This window comes from Trematomus bernacchii, unplaced genomic scaffold (genome assembly GCF_902827165.1).
Source record: "Trematomus bernacchii unplaced genomic scaffold, fTreBer1.1, whole genome shotgun sequence".
Classification (NCBI taxonomy): domain Eukaryota; kingdom Metazoa; phylum Chordata; class Actinopteri; order Perciformes; family Nototheniidae; genus Trematomus; species Trematomus bernacchii.
In genome coordinates this window covers 7,960,436-7,982,175 of record NW_022987641.1, presented here as the reverse complement: position 1 = coordinate 7,982,175, position 21,740 = coordinate 7,960,436, and the positions used below count along the sequence as shown (strand labels likewise).

General features: G+C 38.8%; 1 protein-coding gene across 20 annotated transcripts in view; it reads right to left on the bottom strand.

Moving 5' to 3' along the window:
* Positions 1-5,052: 5,052 nt before the first annotated feature.
* celf2 (cugbp, Elav-like family member 2) overlaps positions 5,053-21,740 on the bottom strand; it is a 192,780-nt gene continuing 176,092 nt past the window's right edge. For 4 of the 20 annotated variants that reach the window (XM_034133337.1, XM_034133341.1, XM_034133345.1 and 1 more), the window contains exons 11-15: positions 19,099-19,215; positions 16,154-16,351; positions 14,629-14,772; positions 11,269-11,441; positions 5,053-9,324 (exon numbers count right to left, since the gene is read on the bottom strand). In XM_034133337.1, coding sequence (XP_033989228.1) covers positions 11,314-11,441; positions 14,629-14,772; positions 16,154-16,351; positions 19,099-19,215 — 587 coding nt within the window. In that variant the 3' untranslated portion in view covers positions 5,053-9,324; positions 11,269-11,313. Of the gene's footprint in view, positions 9,325-11,268; positions 11,442-14,628; positions 14,773-16,153; positions 16,352-19,086; positions 19,216-21,740 lie in introns of all 20 variants that reach the window. The other 16 variants (XM_034133338.1, XM_034133343.1, XM_034133348.1 and 13 more) reach the window with 6 other exon arrangements.

The following is a 21,740-nucleotide window of genomic DNA, read 5'->3' as shown; positions in this document are numbered from 1 at the left end:
ACTAAGCTATATGCATTATTGGTAACTGTTTTTATAATAAAATGATCTCCCACCTACTGCCAAGCTTAAACATTGCATACGCATAACAATTCAGGGAATATTTTGTCGTACAATGAGGAATGAGTCACTTCAGTTCTTCAAAGGAGTGCAGAAAAATGACAAAAAGAAACCCTCTCCCAGGCTTTCCTTTGATCAACACTATAATTTAATTACCTGCATACCAAAGAGAGCCTTTATTTGGATATTCAGTCTCAGTCGTCTCATTTGCTCCGTGGCACAGTAAATTCAAAGAGAAGGGGAAAATAATAACAATAATAATTTTGCACTTGCTCCATGAAAGTTAAAACCATGTTAATGCTAATGTATGATTATTATAGTGTAGCTTGATTGAATCATAACGTGGCTATTATATCCTTGAATTATTGATCCGAAATGACACGTAATTCTTAAAATATTTGCTTTAAATAAACAAGTAAATGAAAGGCTGATGTTAAGATATCATGCCTTTAATTGTAGCCTCTTGTTTGAATAATAGAATATGGCAATTTGACCTCAGAAAAAGTATTGGTATTAAACGACATGAATCCCAATCATTATAGATTGTATGAAACTATTTGAATAAATAATACTTAACACAATATGCATTACTTGTAAGGCCTACACATCTAGCACAGTGCATACCAATAGAACATGTTAAGGAAAAAACTGAAAGGGAACCTATCATGCAAAATGCACTTTTTGATGTCTTTTATACATAAATATGTGTCCCCGGTGTGTCAGGGAACTCACGCAGCGTCAGAAAATAAAACCCTCTCTCTTTTCCTCCGTACCCAAATCTCTAAAAACGGGGCTACAACGGAGCTGATCCAGATTTGCGTCCGATATGACGTAATATCGGAAATGTAGGCTGGCTTTACACCCACGGTCCTATCAGAAATGTTGCTATCAGAAACAATGCCCGACTGTTTTGGACGTAATATGGTCGGTGTTTACATTAGCATCGCTAACACTCAGAGCTAACCTGTACTGGAGAGAGCATGTGTGTGAAGAAGCAGGAAATAAAAAGGAACTCACCCTGTGGTATAACCGGCAAGAGAGAAAGCCTTTGAGCTCCATACTGTTTCAGAAATAATCCTTGATAATCCATGATATGGCGTAGAAACTGCAGAATCTGGCGGTAGAATCTCCCGCTTGAGCTCAGCCCCCTCCTTTTTTTTTTTTAATCAAATATATATATTTTTAAAGCTTTATACCCCAAATCAGCACTTTTGAAACAGGAAGTGAAATGGAGGGATATGAGGCATGGCTAGAATGGGTGATCTGTTTGGTATTTTGAGCAAAACACTTCATAGACATGTTTTTTATATATTTCTATATATCTGAGACCTATGCTATTGCCTAAAAATAGCATGATAGGTGACCTTTAAGAAACACCACAAAACTAAACCTGTGAAATGTGTTGTCTAAACCGGGTCCTAAACCCTCTACGTTCCCACTTCCTCTCCATTTGAGTGTCTGCTTGGATAGTCGCCACATAAAGTGCCCTTTCAAACTAACTAGTGTGAGGGAGTTATAAAACCCTCAAACAGGAAGTCTGCATCGGTCCTGATTTACCAGCTGTCCTACCTGACCATGTACAAAATGAGACAGACATTTAATATTGTCCTACAGATGTAAACGACTTTCATTCTTTTATGTAGGATCATACTGTATATACCCATGTCTAGTGTAGAAAAATGGTTGACGTGTTCATTTGATTGTAAAGTCTGTATTAGGCCCAAGAGAACTGGAACGTAAGTACTTCCTGGGTCATTTTACTCCATGAGGAACCTTCCTAAAAAGGCCATTCCATCCTGGCAGAGCATGGGCCTCAGCTGGCTGTTAATCTTCATTAGCTCAAATCCAACACTTCCTCTCATCCTCTCTCTATGATCTCCCCAATTTCCTGCTCTCCAGCCCACTCCCTCAGCTCCTCTGCTTCCCGCCGAGTTCCTCGCAGCTTCCACGTTTTCCTACAGGAATGTGATGGATTGAAGACCAACGTCTGTGTGTGTGTTCCAGCCCCTGAGGCACGTCTTGCTTCTACCTCTTGTGAAGGCGTAAATAATACACTAACTCTATGGTTTAAGAGCTTCTTGTATCTTCAAAAAAACATTCACAGGGTGCTAGCAAATAGCCTGCTGATTGCCTGCATAATGCATTAACCGGCTGTATTTTACCTGCATCCAAATATGACCTGAATTACAGAAACATCGCCATTGTTTTGATGTTTCATTGAGCGTGACACTCTTATTTTCATCCGCAAACAATGTCTTTGTGTTTGGGCTATTGATCCAGTATCACTGATGTCTCCTCACTATAAATAGTGTGTTATTGATTGTGGGATTTATTCATGTGTTATTTATTCCCTGCATGCAGCTGCGAGGCTTCATGATTTTGAAGGTTTTTTCAGGAAATTGTAGCAAAAGAAGAGTTTGTGGAGTTTGTCAAGGTTACCTGGAAACATGGTTATCATGCAGGTCACTCTTGAAAAAGAGATTTTAATCTCAATCAGACTTTGACCTGGTTTAATAAAGGAAATATATATATATTAACAGTGGTGAAATCAGATGTTTTACTTAAGTAAAAGTAGCAATACTAAATTGTATAAATACACACTTATAAGTAAAAGTCCTGTATTCAAAGTATTGTACTTTGTTATGAGTGGTGGCCCTTTTCAAAATCATATGTATAATAAATTATTTGATTATTATTATTGATGCATTAATGTGTTCATACTGTAACAGCTGGTAAACGTGAAGCTAACAATATATGAAAAATATGTTTATTTATTAGTTGATTTATATTTTGAGTCAGCTAATAATCTGAATGTGTAAACTAACTAAAGCTGTGAAATGAATGTAGTGGAGTGAAAAATACAATATTGTCTCACAAAATGTGGTGAAGAAAAATATAAAATTAAATTACTCAGGTACCTCAAAATTGTACTCAAGTACAATACTTAGAAACCACCACTGGTTATAAGTAATGTATTGTTCATCAAAACACAAAATAATGTGCACCTTAACCCTTTAATTTGATATTTGTTGCACATTACTTTGTTGTGTTTTCAGAATTGCTTGCATGCATTAGTAAAAGAAAAAGAAAGCAATACTCTGATGTGGAAGAATAACATGTTGCCTTGAATCCACTGTCAAATTGAAATGAATTGAGTGCTTCCGGTGGCAACGTCGGCCTTCAAACCTCCACACTTGTCAAATCTGTTAACATACAATGTGTTGTCTAACTGTGGGGATCTTACCTTGAATTTGAAATGTTCCTGGGCGAGGGTTGATGTATCGGTCATCTTCAGACACTCACTTTGTCCCCAGCAGCACCAAACTCCTCAATACTGTATGTGTGCACAACCATCGGAATACACATAACTCCCTGGCTGCTTTCTAAAAGTGATTCTATATGAGGGAATACAATAAAGTAAACATCTAGGACAAAAATCCTGAGCTGCAGACAGTACAGGCCACACGCTGACAATAATAGAGGTGTAATATTATCTATCCATGGGCAGGTTCCACAGACCGAGGGCAGTTTATTATATGCCTTGCCTGAACCTCACAATCAATATTTAATAACAGACTTAGAGGACTGCTGCAGCGATGAAAGGGAAAGATGCCCTAATGTGCCGCAGAGCACATAATGTACAGCAACGTGGATATTGGAGGTATGAAGTTATAAAAGATAACAAATATACAGTTCTAGCTTCGGTTTAGAGTGAGGGTAGGGGGTCAGATTCATTATTATATCCTTCAAAAAGCAGCCAGTTTTGTCTCGATCTTCCCATACACATATTTTTGAAAATCTCTCACTAAGAAAAAGAACCACATCTTATTGAAACACACGTCTTTGATACCTGTGAATGAAAAGGTGAAACTTTGACCTTTGACTTCTCTTTCCTCTCTCTGTACGGGGGAGGGGGGGGGGGATGCAGTTGTGACGGTTAGACAGTACGGGAGTGGAATCGAACACAAAAAGGACATACAGTGGACAGGCCTCGCCCAGGACAGCGGACAGCACGGGGTGGGGGGGGGCGTCCCCTAAGGAGGGAACCCTAACTACGGCCAATAAATCAAATATACGTTTCCTAATCAAAATCGGCCTCTTATTAAAATAATCTGCCAAATCCAGGGTGAGCTAAGATAACAGCTGAGAGCAAGCACTTAAATAAAGTAATAAAGAATAACAAATGTTTGCAATTCTCAGTGGAAATATAAAAAGAAAAGGGGCTTTGTAAGTCAGACAAAATGAAAAAAAACAACTGCCCTTTAAGGAATAATTCAACATTTTGGGAACAATTCACAAAGTTGCTGAAAGTTAGCTGAGAAGATAAATACCACTCATGTTGTTTGTGTGATAAGGTATTTACATACACATTATTCTGTGTCAATTTCAAGTAATAAACTCAAATATTTTCATTCAAATAAAACTCGGTAAAGTCACTATGAAAGGAACAAATGCTTAGGTACAAATGGTGAACCATTGACTAATAACACATCTTATTAACTATCTGTAATTACCCATCATATGTTATTCTCCTCTGCAGCAGTATAAAGGAGTCCATGGTACAGATCTTATCCTCGGTTTGTGATAAAGCATATTTCCCAAAATGGCAAACTATTCCTTTATAGCTGAAAAAAAGTGAATGTGTTTCTTTTGACTGGTGCCATTTTTGTTGATATTATATATGGGGTAAGTTTGGCTCTTTTCAACGTATTTCTGAACTGTCACGAGGCGACTTGGGCTACACAGTAATATACATACAAACACTTCGATGTATATTTACTATGTTTAGTGAGAACAGCATAGTGAGTTGTCACTGGGGATGGAGTCAACTTTACTATGTGGTAAAAAACAAACAAATGTGAACACGAGGGTAAAAGATAGAAATGAGCGAGAGACTATGAAAGAAGAGAAGAAAGGAGAGAATGGCAGGGAGAGGTTGTGAAACAGTACAACATCAGACAGCCACTGGAACATAACAACACAGAGAGAGACAAGTATTAGGAAAAATGGTTTAATATAGGAGACAGAAGCAAAAAACTGCATCACACAAGAACATACGTTTACAAAAATAATTCTGACTGCTTCAGCTACACAGTTGGTTCACAGAGAAGGACAGAGAAACCGGAGAAATCTAAACAGCTAAAAGCAAAACGTTCTAATTAGTTGATCTCTTCATTAAACTAATACATTAATCCACTGAAGGTGACTAAATATTTCTATACCTTCTTTTTCTATAATTGTCTTATCGTGTAGACGGCACAATACAGAAGTCAAATGAAACTTACCGCTGTTGTATAGACAAACTTGCTAGAACTATTTAAAAAGCAAAAATGAAAGATCTGACACTCACCTACACTCTGTTTTTCAGAAAGAAATAAAGACTGAAAGGAAGGCAGAAAGGAAGAACAACACTCAAGTGAGGAAAAAGAAGTGAAAGAAATAAAGCCAAAGATCTTCTAGAAAATCTTATATCAAAAGCCAACGTTCTCGATGCCAGCTAGAAATCAAACTCGGGGACCAGTCAGGGTCAGGCCACACCACCAGGCCAGACAGCTTTTTTCTAAGATGTTTTTGTTGTATCCTTTAATCTCCAGTATAAAAAATTCCACTGGTACAAAATGCATAAGTACAATCAGTTGTAGAAATAGGAAAGCCTGCATTTTTTGTACTTTTTAAATCCCATCCAGTGACAGATTTCCAAGTGTTGTCAAACAAACATACATCACGCTTACAGGATCCACTGAAATGCATTGACTTTGGCTTCTCTCAAGACAATTTGAAACTACTGAAAACCTTTTTGAGAATTAAAAGAAACAAACCAAAACAAAAATATTGGATAATCTCTACAGACAACAAGCTCTTTTTTTTACGTCACGGAAAGACACAAAACATTTTTCCTCAAAAAACTTGACATAAGCCATAATGCAAAGAAACGACAAGTTCATTTTTTTTTTTTTTTCAAATTTCATTGTTTGATAAATAGCACTTAAGATAATTAAGAAAGAAGGAGAACAGAGAAGTGACGAGATAGAAAGATTACAACGAGCATCGGCGATGAAAGCCCCTGAGGTGAGCCGCTCCACAGGAACTCTGCTTTACGACCCTTTTGTGCTTCGACATTTAAACAAAGACAAGATGCTTCACACTTGACGTCAGGCTGTGTGCAACTCTGTGAGATTTGGCAACATTTGTTTTGGGGGGACATCTAAAACGCCTGTACCCGCACATACAGCCATATAGAGTAACGCAGATTGTGTAGCCTCCACCATTAAAGTTACGTGAATTGTGCGAAAGTGAGGTGTGAATCGTAGATGCTGCAGCGAAAAACGATGCGAAACCCTGCACACGCGCGAGTCAGAAAAAAGTGGTCCATTAACACTGATTAACCAGCTTTCATACAGGTAGTTATGGCTGTTTGTGGCTCATGTGTACTGCATTTAGGAGAAAGAAAAGTCTGCTCGCTAAAGTTTGGGTCTGAGGATATGAAAGCCTCCATCTCAGGCTGTTGTTTAGCCAGTGTGGACGTGACCCTTCCTCTCCAACCAACAAGCGCTTTATTTCCCCTGTCGCTAGTCCAATAATACGACGCCGCTTCTAATAACTCCGGTTAGCTTGGGAGACAACAAGCAGACGAAGAGCGGCTTCCTTCCTCGAGGTCATTTCACGGAGGAAAGAGCGAAACTTTGACGAGTGGGAGGCTAACTGCACACACAAGTGAATATAGACTTGGCACACATCACTGACAACATCTTCTACTCTTGTAATACTGATACGACGCTCCCTGGTTAAGGCGACTGGTGAGCTTCTGTAGAAAATAATGCTGCCTTTTCTTTCTTTTTTTTGCAGACCGTAAACTAGGCTTTCAGGGAGGGGGATGGGGGGGCAGTTGAATCGACTGACAACACTGTGCCATGTAAACGGCTCGACTACGAGAACACACTTTGGCATCTAAACATGATTTTTGGCCCATTACACCACACATATGGAGTAGTCTCACAACCACTTATAAAAGACGTGAAAGGATAAGAAATCAAATTTGCTCCGGAACGTCCCGCCTCTTTTTTTTTTCTTCCGACGACGGCGTGTGCTATTTTTTTTCTTACCTCAAGAGATCGAGTTTCGTTTTTTGTGCGAGTGAGTCTTACCCTGTGCTTACATCATGAAAGCTAGCATTCTCGTATGAGGTGATACACAAAAGTAATGATCCTCGCCGTCTGAGAAATGTTTTCAACTCAACTGAAGAGGATTTTAGAGAAATAAGGCGTATGACTCTCACCTCAATTTAATTTTTTTCGGCTGAGGAGCGAGACAGTGCGAGAAACCAATCGAAAGAAAGCAATCCAAACAATACGAAGTGACGCCTGTGTGCGCGAGATACTAATAGAGAGAGAAGAGGAGTGCAAACATTTGTGATAAGGCTTTGATGAATAAAACGGCTGTACAATGGCTAAAAATATCAGTGCGTGTGTGTTAAAGTGTGCTTGTGCACGCTGGCGGGCGGTAGCTGTAGCTGTCGAGGCGTTCACACTCAGGGGCTCTCATGCACAACAAGAAAGTAAACTGTGAGGTCTGCACGAGAATGTGTGTGTCCGTGTGTGCGTGTATATAGATATATATATATATGACACATGGGCACTTTTTTTTTTACATCTTTACAAAGAAAAAAAGCAAACATGACATTTTCAGGCAACAAGACCACAGAATAGCAAGTTAACAAACTCTTTTTTAAATCTATATTTTTAAATATGAGGGATCCATACAAAACACTTATAATAAAATACCCATGTTATCAAATAATTTCACAAGAAATACACTGACGCGCTAGGCAGGAAGTACCTTCAGAATTTGGCACTAAACTCCACTGATCTTGTCTTTTTTTCATTATAAGACATTTTGCTGAACAACAAAACACATCTAAATATTGTTTCCCACGAGAGAAATAAAATAATAATGACATTGATGCTTCACAAGCTGACATTATATATATAGATATATTTATATTTATATATATTTTTAGGAATTTTATATAGCTAATTAACCAACAAGAAATTTAGCAAATAGGGACTCCTTAAAAAAAGAAGAAACAAAAAGAAACAAATCAACAAAGTAACTATTATAGTAATATGAAAGGCTTTGTCTATTGTTCAAGTAAACTGATTTTTTTGTCTTCTCTTGAAAAACATGAGACATTTAAGACCGTTAGACTTGTGATGAAACCACAACTAAACTCACGAGAAGCACCGACGTTAACGCAGGTTACAAGTATCTTAGTATTTTTTTTTCCTCTATACATTTAAACAGTAGAAAATATAGGTCATTTCATCATGTGCATTTAAACCACGGATTGTCTATCTGTGAGTCAGTTCAGCAAAAGGTGACACAAGTAGGTAGCATTTCTCCCACCCAAACAGGGCAAATGTCTTTTTTTATTTTTACCTTTAAACTACTCTAGAAAAAAGTGGTTCTATATATAGACTTTGAATGAGAAACAGAGCCACTTAAAATGGCCTTATCAAAAAACTTTACACTGCCTGAAAAATGTAAAAACCATTGGAGAGCTCTGAGAGAGTCTAATATTGATCAGACAGTTTTTATTCAAAACTGTTTGGAAGTAGTCTTATTTTTCAGAGAAACTGGCGCGGACTGCTTCTGGCGGACTGTTTTTCATCGGCGCCAGAAGCAAGATGACGCGCCAATTCCTGTAGTGAACTTTCAAGTTTACTTTAAATGAAGAATAAAAGAAAGGAAAAACTGACATAAAGAAGAAGAAGAAACAAAAGAAAATGCAGGAAAACATACTGAATGGAAATCATTTTGCCACAGGTTTTTTTTTCTTCCAAAAAGAACATTTGTTTTTCCGTAAAAATCTCAGTCTTTTTTGTTTTTCATATGAATGCAGCTTTATATCTTTTTCACATTGATTAATTTTCTTGCCCTCCCCTCCCTTGTTGCCTCCCTGAAACCCTCCCCAGAAAACAGATCCAAATGAGGTCACATGCAAAAAAACACAAAAAAGAACGGGAAAGAAAATCATAAAAATCCAAAAAAGCTAAAAGTTCAAAAGGTCAGTAGGCAACGGAGGAGGAGAACCAGGTTATGATCAGGTGAGCTCGGAAAAGACATCAGAAAAAACAATGACGGGGGAGGAGGACGATGACACTTTTTTGGAGGGGATTTTTTTGTTTTTGTTTAAAGTTTTTTTTGTTTGGACGCCACGGAGACATGCTAGGCAAAACGATGAGCTAACAGGCATGGAGATGGGTTGTTCTAAAAGGGGGAAAGAAAAAACAGGGGAGAGGAGAGAGTTACACAAAGAGAGCCAGAGCACCACAACACTACAGCATTTTTGTGAAAATCAGGAGAAACAACAACAACAAACAACAAACAACAATGCAAACCGGCAGAACAGCAACACAACTCACATTGGCAATTTTTTAGCTTTGATTTTTTTTTTATCATATAATGTTATAGGTCCATGCTAACAATACACACACACACACACACACACACACACACACACACACACACACACACACACACACACACACACACACACACACACACACACACACACACACACACACACACACACACACACACACACACACACACACACACACACACACACACACACACACACACACACACACACCACACACACACACACACACAAAACAGAGACCACCCAAAGCTTTATCCATCAGATCCCAGATGGATGTTGTCATTTGGGAGAAAATAGTCATATTTTTTCAGGGAGAGGGGGAAGGGAGACTTCAAATTTCTTTCCTTTTTTTACATGTTCTAAATCTGTGTAAGGGTGTGGTAAGGGGGGGGGGGGCTACGTACAAACAAAAAACGCAAACACTCAAAGTAAAAAATTGCGAGGACAAAGGTAGAAAATCGACAAGTAAAGAAGTAGTCCCACTATGGATGGAGAGAGGGAAAAAAGAGAGATGGATGGATGAACGATTAGCACAGAGTGTGTGAATGAATAAATGACACAGGGAGGGAAGGGGGGGGGGGTTGCGGTTTGAATGGCAGCGGAGTGTGTTGTGATTGTGGTTTCTGCACTAAAAAAACATGAAAAAACACAGTAGAACCCAAATTCCACGAGACTTCTCCACAAGGGTCTACTTTAATGATGCTGTATACTTTATAGGAGTCCAATAACTTAACGATAGGCAATAAATAAAATCCTTTTTTTTATCTGAGGCAGTACAAATGTTGTATAAAAATAGAACTGCTTTTTTTACAAATAAAATTTACAGGCCTGTGGCTTTCTGTACTTTGAATTATTTTTTAAATCTCTCAACAGACATCAAGTATTTGCAGTTACCACCGTAACCCATAAACTCTTATATTATTAGAATTATCATTATAGTCTTCATCAAATTCTGGATGTTGTTTTGAAAATGCTGTTATATGTATTTTCACAACAAAGACCAATGTGATCTGACCCAGAAAAGTAGTTACTATTTATTTTTTGTCACCTTCTGAGAAATAAAAAACTGTATTTTTTCACATAAATAATAAGGTGCTAGTGTTGCTTTTTCTTCTTCTTTTGTTGGTGGAGTGTAACTGACTATAGTGTAAAGAGGCCACTGTTTTGCAGCCTTTGCTCCCGGGTTGCCAACAGGCATAGAGGGGAGAAGCAGCGGCGGCCTGCACCCAACACCGGAGGTCAAAGGTCGAATGTGCATATCGGCATGCGTGTAAAAATGAAAATGAACCCTTTGCCAGGCCTCAACGAGAGAGAGTGGGGAAAAAAAGGTTTAAAAATCGTCATGGCTCCTTTGTCTTTACCTCAGTGTAACTAGTCCTCAAAAATGTATAAATAATCATTGAGAAATAAAAAAAATTAGAAACAACATTTTAGAAAAGCTACCCAAGATAGCTACTTCGTTCCATTGTAAAAAAAGAAAATAAATTGCACAAAGTAATGGCGGTAATGGAAGCGTTCATGTGTGTCAAAAAAAAGTGTAATAAATTATAATACTTGAAAGCTAACACAAAAATCTTCAAAAAAGCAAGAAAAAAAATAAACAAGGCGTGTGTGTCTCCCTCAGGGTGGTTGTAGGTCGTCTTCCCCTCCCTCCCACATCCCTCCCACATCCCTCCCCCACCCCCCCCCCCAGTCCCTGTACAGAGAGGTCGTGGCTCGGTTTGCTGTTTTTTTTGTTTGTCATTTTCACCTTTCATTGGGGGACTTACCCTAGCAGTGCTAACATGGGGAGCAGATAGACCCTAGTGCTAAGATCAGTACGGTTTGCTGTCGTTCTTGGAGCGCTTCAGCTGCACCTTCAGCCGCTTCATGCCGATCTGGAAGCCGTTCATGGCCTGGATCGCTGCTTGCGCCGACACAGGATTGTCGTAGCTGACGAAGCCTGAGAAAACCAGAGAAAAGTGGAGAGTTGGTGAAAAAGTAGCCGATATGAAACTTGACATTGGAAGTTCCTGTTCCTACTAGCATTAAACTTGCAACATTAAGTGTCTTAAAACATTCAATTATTTAAAAAAGTTATAAAATAGGTTTGCTGGACCTAGCTAGTATGCTATTATTTGACTTACAGTGTCTCATTTTGGATATATTTCTTAGTACACTCACTGTCATGTTGTGCTCTGTGAACACTTGAGCTGTGCGTACATTTCCACCATGTAGTGGCGTCTCAAATTGCACACGGCTAATGTGCCCTCACCGGATGTCACCACTGTTAGCTAGCTAGCTAACCTTTATAAGTATTACTGTTTGATCAGTGGCGAGCCGTCAGGGCTCTGTGAGGGCCTAAGATATTCTAAAAAATAATATTTAAAAACATTTAAAAAAAATATATTTTTTTTAAATATATATTTTTTTAATATTATTTTTGTTATATTTTTCATTAGTTTTACCGAAAAAAACCTTGATTTAATTGTATTTAAAATAACATTTCCAAAGAAATAAATCCTTCGAATCTGCCTGTTCAGTCTCTGTTGAATGTGAAGGGTTACATGTAAGAAGCTCGTCTGGCCCTCTCTGCGATTCACAGAGGGCCCGCTATAGTAACTGAACGAGAGAGTAATGTCAAATGACAGTACAATTGACCAATCATATCTTCCCTCTAAATGGGTGGGTTTTATTATCGCGGACTTTATGACAAGTTCCGCCCGCTGTGAAACTTTTCTTGTTTCCATAGCAACAACAACTTCCTGTCAACAGCGTGAACTCGCCTTCAAAATAAAAGCATGCCAAATTACACTTAAGACATACAACTGCAACGAAAGTAACAAACACAATGCAATATCATTTTCAATGTCAAAGAACACAAATGGGGTTCACAGGTGTTTTGTGTGGTAGAGGGTCGCTGTCATTGATGCGTTTTGCACCCTGGGCCGTTGTTTTGATATTCCGCTGAAGTATACGCTGTGACGTAATAACTCTTTTTTTTTCTTTTTTTCGAGGGAATTGGTGGGGGTCAGAGGGCCTAGGTATAAAGCTCACGGCTCGCCACTGTGTTTGATGCATAGAGAGTGTAGAGGAATTGTTTTTTGTTTACCGGATAACGTACCTTTGGACATTTAGCTTTAGCTCCAATAAATCATTTTATAGAATATTGTTTTTTTAAATGGGCTAAGTAAAGTCAAGAGCTGGATTGTGAAAATTAGCTAACCTGTTGGCTAACAGATTACTAGCTTGTGTCAGCAAATACTATAAGGTCAGAAACATGTTTAATTATTATCTTGCCGAGATGGAGGCAACTAAGCTGGTGAACAAGACCTGGACAAGCCGCAGAAAAAGTATAGATGGAGGGCGTAATGAGAGTTGTATGTTTTTGCTTGCATCCCCTAAAATGAAGAACGAATTTCCAATAATCCTCATTGCTCCGTATCTAACATTATCATTTCTGCAAGTCTGTTTTGTCTGTTATGCCTTCTCTCTTTGTAGCAGATTTCCTGACACTAAAATGAAATGCAGACAGAGACCATTATAGAATGAGTCTTGGTTATACATTTATAAATAATTGTGTTATAATAAACTGGTAAAATACTACAAGAGGCACTCTCAACATCTCTTTGTCTCCAGATCTGATTTATCTGGTTTACATATACTTTACATAAAACCCCTGGTACACAATAAGAAAGATTCAAATGTAATGACTCCCAAAGGGGTTGTCGCATTAAAAAAGCTATTAGAGTTACTGTAAGTCAAACGCAATATACATAATAGAAAAGCAAATAGGGGGGTGTAATGACATTTGTGAGGCATGATTCGGCAAAATCCTTAAAACAATACTAGGAATCCTAAATAGATATCACAAAAACACAACTCCACAAACATTCAACCACCAACATTTTGATCAACAGCTTGACAAAGGTCACTGTTGGTCAACATTTCAGAGTAAAGGTTTTGGAGCAGAAGGGGAAGTTATGTTGTATTTTATGTTTTTGCTGTCTTCTACAGTATGTGCACGATTGACTTCCTCTTGTAAAATCTGGAGCTGAAACCTGACAGTGAACTACTCGTCTCGCTTGTCTCGCAGCTGTCCTCGCGATGCATTTTTCTGTCAAGTATCACTGCTGTCTGTTTGTCTGCTGTATACCACATTCATGCTTGATTTATTCCTTTTTCCCTGAGCTGCTACATGAGGAATGGAGATGCATTATATTTAGGTTTTGTTGTCAACATGGACAAATGCTAGGCACAGGAAATCATTTCAATCCATTTCACCCTAAAATTGAAGCTTACAAGCCAAAAGGGTAGAATTGTTGTACTAGGTTTAAATACGTCACTTGTCCCAGTCCAGGAGGGGATCATTTTATCAGCTTGAATTAACGTGGCTCTCTATCAATCTTAGATTTGTCTTTACATTCTTGTATCTGCCAAATGTTGACCTGAATAATGAGAACAACAACAGTTTGTCCTTTGCAACCCTCACTATCTTGGAGTTTGGGTTTGAGTGGTCATTCATTACAGGAATTAGTCATTTAGAGTGATGCTTAATGGGACTGGTCCTGTAATTACTTGATAATTCCCTGCTTAATGTGGTGGAGAGAATAATTTAGTACTAATTTTGGAGAAAATAAAGACATTGGACTTCAATACATTGCCATTTGTTTTCTAAAATCTGTTCTAAAACTATTTCTTGCTCATATATAAATTAAAAATACCCATAGAAAAGCGTAAATAGGACAGAGCATGGGACTCCAGAGGTACTTCTTCAGGAAGTGATGCCAAAAGAGCTTCATATTCAGTAGCAGATATAAAGTACCATAAAAATACATTTAAAGGCCATACTTCTTTTTTAAATAATGCAAATAATATTATGAATAAATTAATGATAACCTATTTGTAACACATATGCAAATGTGTATATGCTTGTGAATGTAGCTAGATTTTGTTAGGTTGAGTTTTCGAATATAAGTTTAGTTAGTAGTATGATTCACAGAGTCAGGATGATTTTTCTTAAATGGACTGCGAAGATAAACATGTTACTGAATGTTCCACCACAAAAAAGTCATCCAAAAGTTCCATCCCGAATGCGGACTGAGCAATTAAAGAAGCAACAGATATCTGCAGATGTGTGTGACACGTACCGAAGCACTTGCTCAGGTTCGTCTGTTTGTCGATGAAGACTTTGGCAGAGACCACGTTTCCAAAAGGCATGAACATCTGCAGTATGTCCTGGTCTCCAAACTCCTGGGGCAGGTGGTAGATGAACAGGTTGGCACCCTCGGGACCTGAAGGGGGGGGGGGGGGGGACATGCAGAGCGAGTGTGAGGTCATTTCTTTCACTGGCAGGAAGGGCAGCACACACTGTGGCTGTCGTCATAGGAACAGAGCCGACGCATAATACGGCGTGACCTTGGGTTTGTTATTGCTTTTAAACAACATTCTCCAATTGTATTGAACATTAAACAAAAATGAATGCTTTTCATTTAATAACAGTATTTCCACTCTCCAGTGAAAATGTCGCTTTTGATTCATTCTTTCTTTCTGCTGTGCGCCGTCTCTCTTAAGAGGGGTCTTATTGCAGGTCACCCCCCTCTTTTTATTACACATTCTGTTCCTATTAGGTTAGATCTCTCCCAATCATTAAATATGCTCTTCATTGCTAAATGAACCCTGTCACATCTTTGTGTTCCTGCAGGGTTTTGAACTGTCGAAGAAAGAAAGAGTCTTTACAAATGAATCGTTGTTGGATGCAGAGATGAGAAATGGACGAACAAACGTGGCTCTATTTGTTTTACAAAACATTTGATCATCTGTTTTGTATTCAACAATGTCGTTAAAAGCTTTAGTGAGCATTTCAATTCAACTGCCAGGTTCTGTTTGGGGGTGGTACTTTGCAAAATAACTGGTATGTAGACTGTTTTCAATATATTCATAGAGAGGTCTTATAAAACACAAATGCTCCCTTCTCTTTACTAAATGTTACATTTTTTGGAACAGAATTATTGTGCAGTTCCTTTCAAATAAGAAGTAAAGTAATTGTCAAGTACTGAGTTATATATTTTATTTCTGGTAAATGCACTCTATTTTATACCTCAAAAACTGACGTAAAAAAAGGCTTTGGTCCAGTCATTAATAAACAAATTGATCTTTTGTAAAAGAAATGAAAGGGGAAGCAATACTGAAAATCTGATTATATCTTAAATATATTTTTTAATAGTGTTAGACTTAATTAAAAATAAATCCACAGTACAAAGCCTTAATAAACTCAAACAAAAGCACCCTGCTGTCCAGCTTTTATTTATACTTCATCAAAAGCTGTTTTCCTAAGTATTATTGTCAGGAAAAAACATCTTTATATTAATATATTATCTTTTAGCAGGAAACTAAACTTGGGAGTGGGAAACAAAAAGAAATCCTGGTGTTTTTCCACTTCTGCTCCATTTAAAAAAGTGTATCTTCACATATTTACTATACAAAATGTATGTGGCACTTCACTGATATGATATTTAACTTGATTTGTCACTACTTTTATTAAAAGGATCATTCTAGGCTTGTTTAAATGTCTGCTGTGCCTCTCTCTGAGTTTCTCCTCCTGCTGTAAACACTGCGATGCCGACTCCCACTGAGCAGCAGTGATGTGCAGACTCGTGGCCCCGGGCTACTGACCTTCCTTCTGGCTGCCGGCGGCCCCTTGCTGCTGCAGCAGGGACTGGCTGTAGAGGGTGGGCAGCGCGGCGGCGGCGTACTGCTGGATCCCTGAGTAAGCCTGCGTCAGCGCGTCCATGGTGCCCGCCGTCCCATTGGTCAACCCTGCGCCACCCAGGCCTCCGTTAAGTGCCGCCATACCTGAGAGCATTTGAGCAACTTTACATAAAACCCAACAATAAAGAAAGAAGAGTGCACTTACTCGTTAACGCTCCCATTTTAGGTTATGTTATTAGCACACACACACAAACATTACCAGACGTCACACACACATACAAAGACTTTACTGTAAACGTCACACACAGAAGACACATCCATAGACAGACATTAAACTGTAAACACGGGACGCACAAAGTTATACTTTTAACATTAAATTACAGCTGATGACAGCCAGCGCTGCACACAGGTTTACTCTAAATCAGAAGCTAGCAGTGACAAACAAAAAGACACACTCAAAGAAAACAGTTAAGGGTAGTGAAGTAGCGTCCATTTCTTGAGAAATATTTTTACCAATGTCTATTGTGAGTTCATTAACTTTTTTATTTTAATCAATATTCATTTTCTGTCACAGCTGATCATTATAACCGTATCTCATGCTTATCTTAGTTTGATTACATTTAAATCCACAGTAGTCATTTGTCCGTTCAATTTTTAAGATAATAAAAACACAGATACATTTTTATGGATGTATTAGTTTAATGTTATTTTAAATGCCGTATTATATGTATTGGTATTGACGTGTTACATCCCATTATGGTTCAACTTCACCAAATATCACATAATCCTTCTATTTTGCCAAAATCCAATCACTGATGTGCTGTTTCCAGCCTGTGACGTCTCACTTTGGGTCTGAAGACAGGCACGTGGAGCGCAGAGGGAGGGAGAGGGGGGGGGGTGTAAGTCTGGTTTGAAAAGTGAAGGAACGCAGCAGTAACACTCATTAGCTGCTTGTAACGGCTTAATATCACGGCGGAGGGCAACTTGTCTGAGGGGGTCTGACATTGGCTCGGCGTCCTGTCGCCTCACCGTCAGACACAGTGAAATAAATTATCACCGCAGAGCTTCGGATTATAGGTCACTCATTTATTCAGGAATAATTGCACTGGTGACCTTTGCAATTCAATTAAGGCCTAGATGTGTTCAAATGATGGTTGGTGGAGCGTGGATGGACGAGAGGGGGTGCACAATGCGGAGACAAGGGTTAGCCGGGACAAAATGGGATACAAAACGAAAGCGACCAGTTCTGTTTAAAAGGATGAGCATGTGTGTGTGTGTGTGTGTGTGTGTGTGTGTGTGTGTGTGTGTGTGTGTGTGTGTCTGTACCAGTGTGCGCCTGAGTACACGCGTATCTGATTTACACAGCGGATACAGCCGAGGAGCGCTAAAGGTCAGAGGAGAATAATGTGGTGGAAGAGGCCGGTGGTACAGGATCTCTGCTGTAATAACAGCTCTGATTAAGATCCCAGCCTCGTCTCCCCGGAGGTCAAAGGCAGGACACACACTCAAAACACAACGTCAGGCCGCACGAGCCGCGTAGTCCGCACGACTCTCAAAACATGATAGAAAACATGCATCTGCTCTGCGTCAAAGCAGTAAATCATCAACATGCAGACACTTATTTTGCCCTGCAAACACCTCCTATTATAAAACTACTATGGGAGGAAAATTGTAATTTCTTTGTTACTTGGTCAAGAAAACCTTAGTGTTGTTCGGCAAGTATAAGCTGATTTATATGCTAGACTTTTGTACTTTTTGTAAATGCAAATGAAAACATTTATAGGCACGGAAATGCCCATGTTTGTTACTTTATGGGGAGAAAATGTGTGTTGTGTAGTGTGTTGTTCTTACACAAAACGAGTCACTTTTGTATTGATGTCATGAAAATGGTCAGGTTTTGTATTTATTCGACCACAAAATTAAATATAATTGTATATTATAAGAAAGGTGTATAATTTAAAATATTTTGGCAGGATAATTTGTATTTTCTGGAAAGGAGCAGCCAGCGTTTTTGGCATCAAAATGGTAATATTTACTTTGTATTGGTCAGGGTATTGGTCAAATATTTAATACACGCTTTAAAGTTAATCGTTATTGTAGAGATGGCAGAAAAACCATCAATGGAACAAGAAACCAACACGACGTGGAACAAAGACACCAGCGCTCTTTCAGCAAGCAGCACCAAGGACACTAACAGGAAGCGGATGGAGAGAAGGATTAATGGATGAATGGAATGAAGATCTTCTGCCAGGTGAGTGGAGGATGTAGCCGGATTTGAGCAAGTAAGAACAAATTACAGTCAAGTGCAATTGAGTTGCAGAGAGAAGACAGCAGAACCAAACTCTGTGAGGTTTTGATTGTAGTTCCTTCCGTTGTCCTTGTCTTTCATTTTTAGAAAATGTAGGTGTTTAATGGAGGAAATTATTCAATTCGTAGTCTACGAAAATGGATACATTATCAAATCTTACCCACAAACTAAACTGAACTAGTATATTTACTATAATTAAAATTGATTTTAATTTATACTGTGATATACTCTGTACATCCGTTCATTGTTTTTTTGGCCTTCATATCATTTAGATAAAATCCAGGAGAAATTCTGCAGGATTTATTAACAATAAAACAATTTAAAATGGGTTTTATTAAGATTTGTAGTTCTCTTCTCTTAAAAGTTCTCAAAATGAAAGCTAAAAAAAGAGGAATTCTCAGTTTTCAAAAAGAAAATCGCATGCTACAGCCTTCAAAATCCCACATTTGTCGAACTCTAATGTGCCGGGAGCTGTACCGCTGCGTCTCTCTGCATGGGCTCACAGTGTGTGTTGCGTTGCTGCAGATGGGTGTGGATGGAGGTAAGCGGAGGTGTGGGTGGAGTCGCTGATGGCAGGGTGAATACTCACTATTGACGCTACCTGCTAGTGCATTAATGTTGTTCAGGCCGACGGTGGCGCCTGCCAGGCCCTGCAGGGTGCCCAGGGAGGTCAGAGAGTTCATGGCGCTGGCGTTGGAGGTTGCTGTTGGGCCCGGTGCTTCGGGAAGAGAGGGATATAGCGGGGGGAGGGAGGGGAAGGAGGGAGAGGAAGGAGGGAGGGTAGGTAGAGACAAAGGTAAAGAGGACGGAGGTGAAGAGGGAGAGTAGGAGAAAAAAGAAGCAGACGTGTTATACAAGCTTCAACAAGGTTCCTATTGTAGAGGTAAGGGCTTAAAAAACGTCTTTATAGATTTTATGCAGAATTTATCTTTATCTGAAATATTCGTGTTTGGAATGCAATCAACTGAAATCACTGCGGAGAAGATTGGCTGCCTTTATTTGCCTTCATACTTTAGTTTTCTTTGTTTGTAGGATATCACAACATGTCAAACACTTCAATGCCTATTGGTGTTATAGAATAGGTTAGATAGAGATAACACCACAACACTTTGAAACAGAGGGACGTAGACGCAAAGTTCTGCAAGTTTCTTGGATTTATAGTTGAAGAAAAATCGACTAATTCTTCAGCCTTAAAAGATTTCTGACCATTTATTTTTGGAGAACTCTACGTTTTGGCTACAAAGGGAAACCAATATTGACACATTTGGACCATATCGTGCTCAATTATTCCAAAAAGAATAATGTAGGCTTTCATTCACATAATTAGTTTCTAAGTGGCTGAAAGCTTGCATAGCCATCACATCTACATTTAGAAAGCAAATGTACTTATCAACTAGTTACTTGATTATTCTTTTAGATAGTGCTGCATAAGCAAGACACATTTCAATGTTCACAACAAAGCACTACTTCAATCAATAGGATTTGTACCACTACTATTGTTACATTTAATGCAGATCTGAATCCATGTGCGGACAAAAACCTACGTATAAAGCAAAAGTACAAAGCTAAATTGCATCGAAGGCAGAGGTTATACTATGTTTTCTAGTTTCCGAGATTAGATCTGTTGTTAGATATTTGCAGGAACTCTTTTCTTTCAGTGCAAGCCGAGCTACAGCCTTTTCATAGTGAACATGAATGCTCGCAGGCTGTCAATGAACAACTCTTTGTTCATCCTTTATAAAACATCTCCCTTTCTATTAGCGATAGAGTTCAAGGGAAATGTGAACTTAGGGCAGCCAATTGTTCCACAGTGATCCCAGTCTTTTACGGTTCTAAGATCCTAGATTCAAAAGGTACACTGATGTTTCAAAATATAACTATCCTGTGTACACAATTATACAAAGATAAAAAACACAGAGAATACAGCTGTAAAAGATATTCACAAAAACAGATGAATTGAAAGAGTGCTGCATTCAAAGTGATGCTGTAATAGCATTAAAAAAACACAAGGACCATCCAAAAAAAGCAGACATATGTACAGAAAGGCAAGAGCACAGACTTTGTATGCTAACAGTAATCTTTCGGAAAGTGTGAAACTACTCGAATTCTCTCTTATTTACAGAATATTTAATGGGCTTTTTCAAGAGCACAGTTTAAATCACCAAAACACACACAATTCAACACAGTGGACACAAACTCACACACACATACACACACCAACGTGAAATGTGTGCCACACATGAACTGCTATGTCAGTGGCGGTGGGTGAGATGGCGGGAGAATATGGTGCACAAAGCTCGCAACCTCGTTCTGTTTCCCTGACAAAATAAAATGTAATCTCTCCATTTACCGTTGATCTCATCAAAGCGAAGCCAACAAAGCAGGATTGCTGCTGAATACACGAAGACATGGTGTGATAAAGGGAGCGTTATGTCGCCACATGGTGCAGAAAAACAAAAATGCTTGCCTGTCTCCATGCAGAACTGTCTATGTTTATCACGTTTTCACTTTCACTGACACATGCAGTAGAACGCCACTCATTCACACTGCTCAACCTGAGAGTGTACTATTCAAGGTTGGACTGACATTCAGAGTCAGAGAGAGGAGGAGGTGGAGGAATAAAAGAGAAGAGGTGAGGAGTGTGGAGAGATTGAGCTTAGGAAAAAAGGAGACAAGAAGGTGCATGGGGGCAAGAAGTGGGATGTAGAAGCAGCGTTAAGAGAGTGGTGCAGGAATGAGTCCTAAAACCCAGATATGAGTCAGCATTTGACCACTTCCAGTTCCCTCGGCTTAAATTCAACGTTTTCTTGAGTGGTTTCTGGTTAGAGGCTTGAAATAAGGTCTGAGTTACATAAGCCTCAGTAAATACTGAAACGTACGTAACGTTGTCGCAAAGAAGATTAGCCGCCTTTAGCTTAGCAGTCGCAGTGGAGAGCCTAAGATATTCTAAAAAATAATATTTGAAAACATTAAAAAATGAATATTTATCATTAGTTTTACCAAAAATAATTTGATTTAATTGTATTTAAAATAACATTTCCAAAGAAATAAATCCTTTGAATCTGCCTGTTCAGTTTCTGTTGGAATGTGAAGGGTTAAATGAAAGAAGCTCGTCTGGCCCTCTCTGCGAGTTACTGTCCTGCTGTAAATTCACAGAGGGCCAGCTATAGTAACTCAATGAGAGAGTAATGTCAAATGACAGTACAATTGACCAATCATATCTTCCCTCTAAATGGGTGGGCT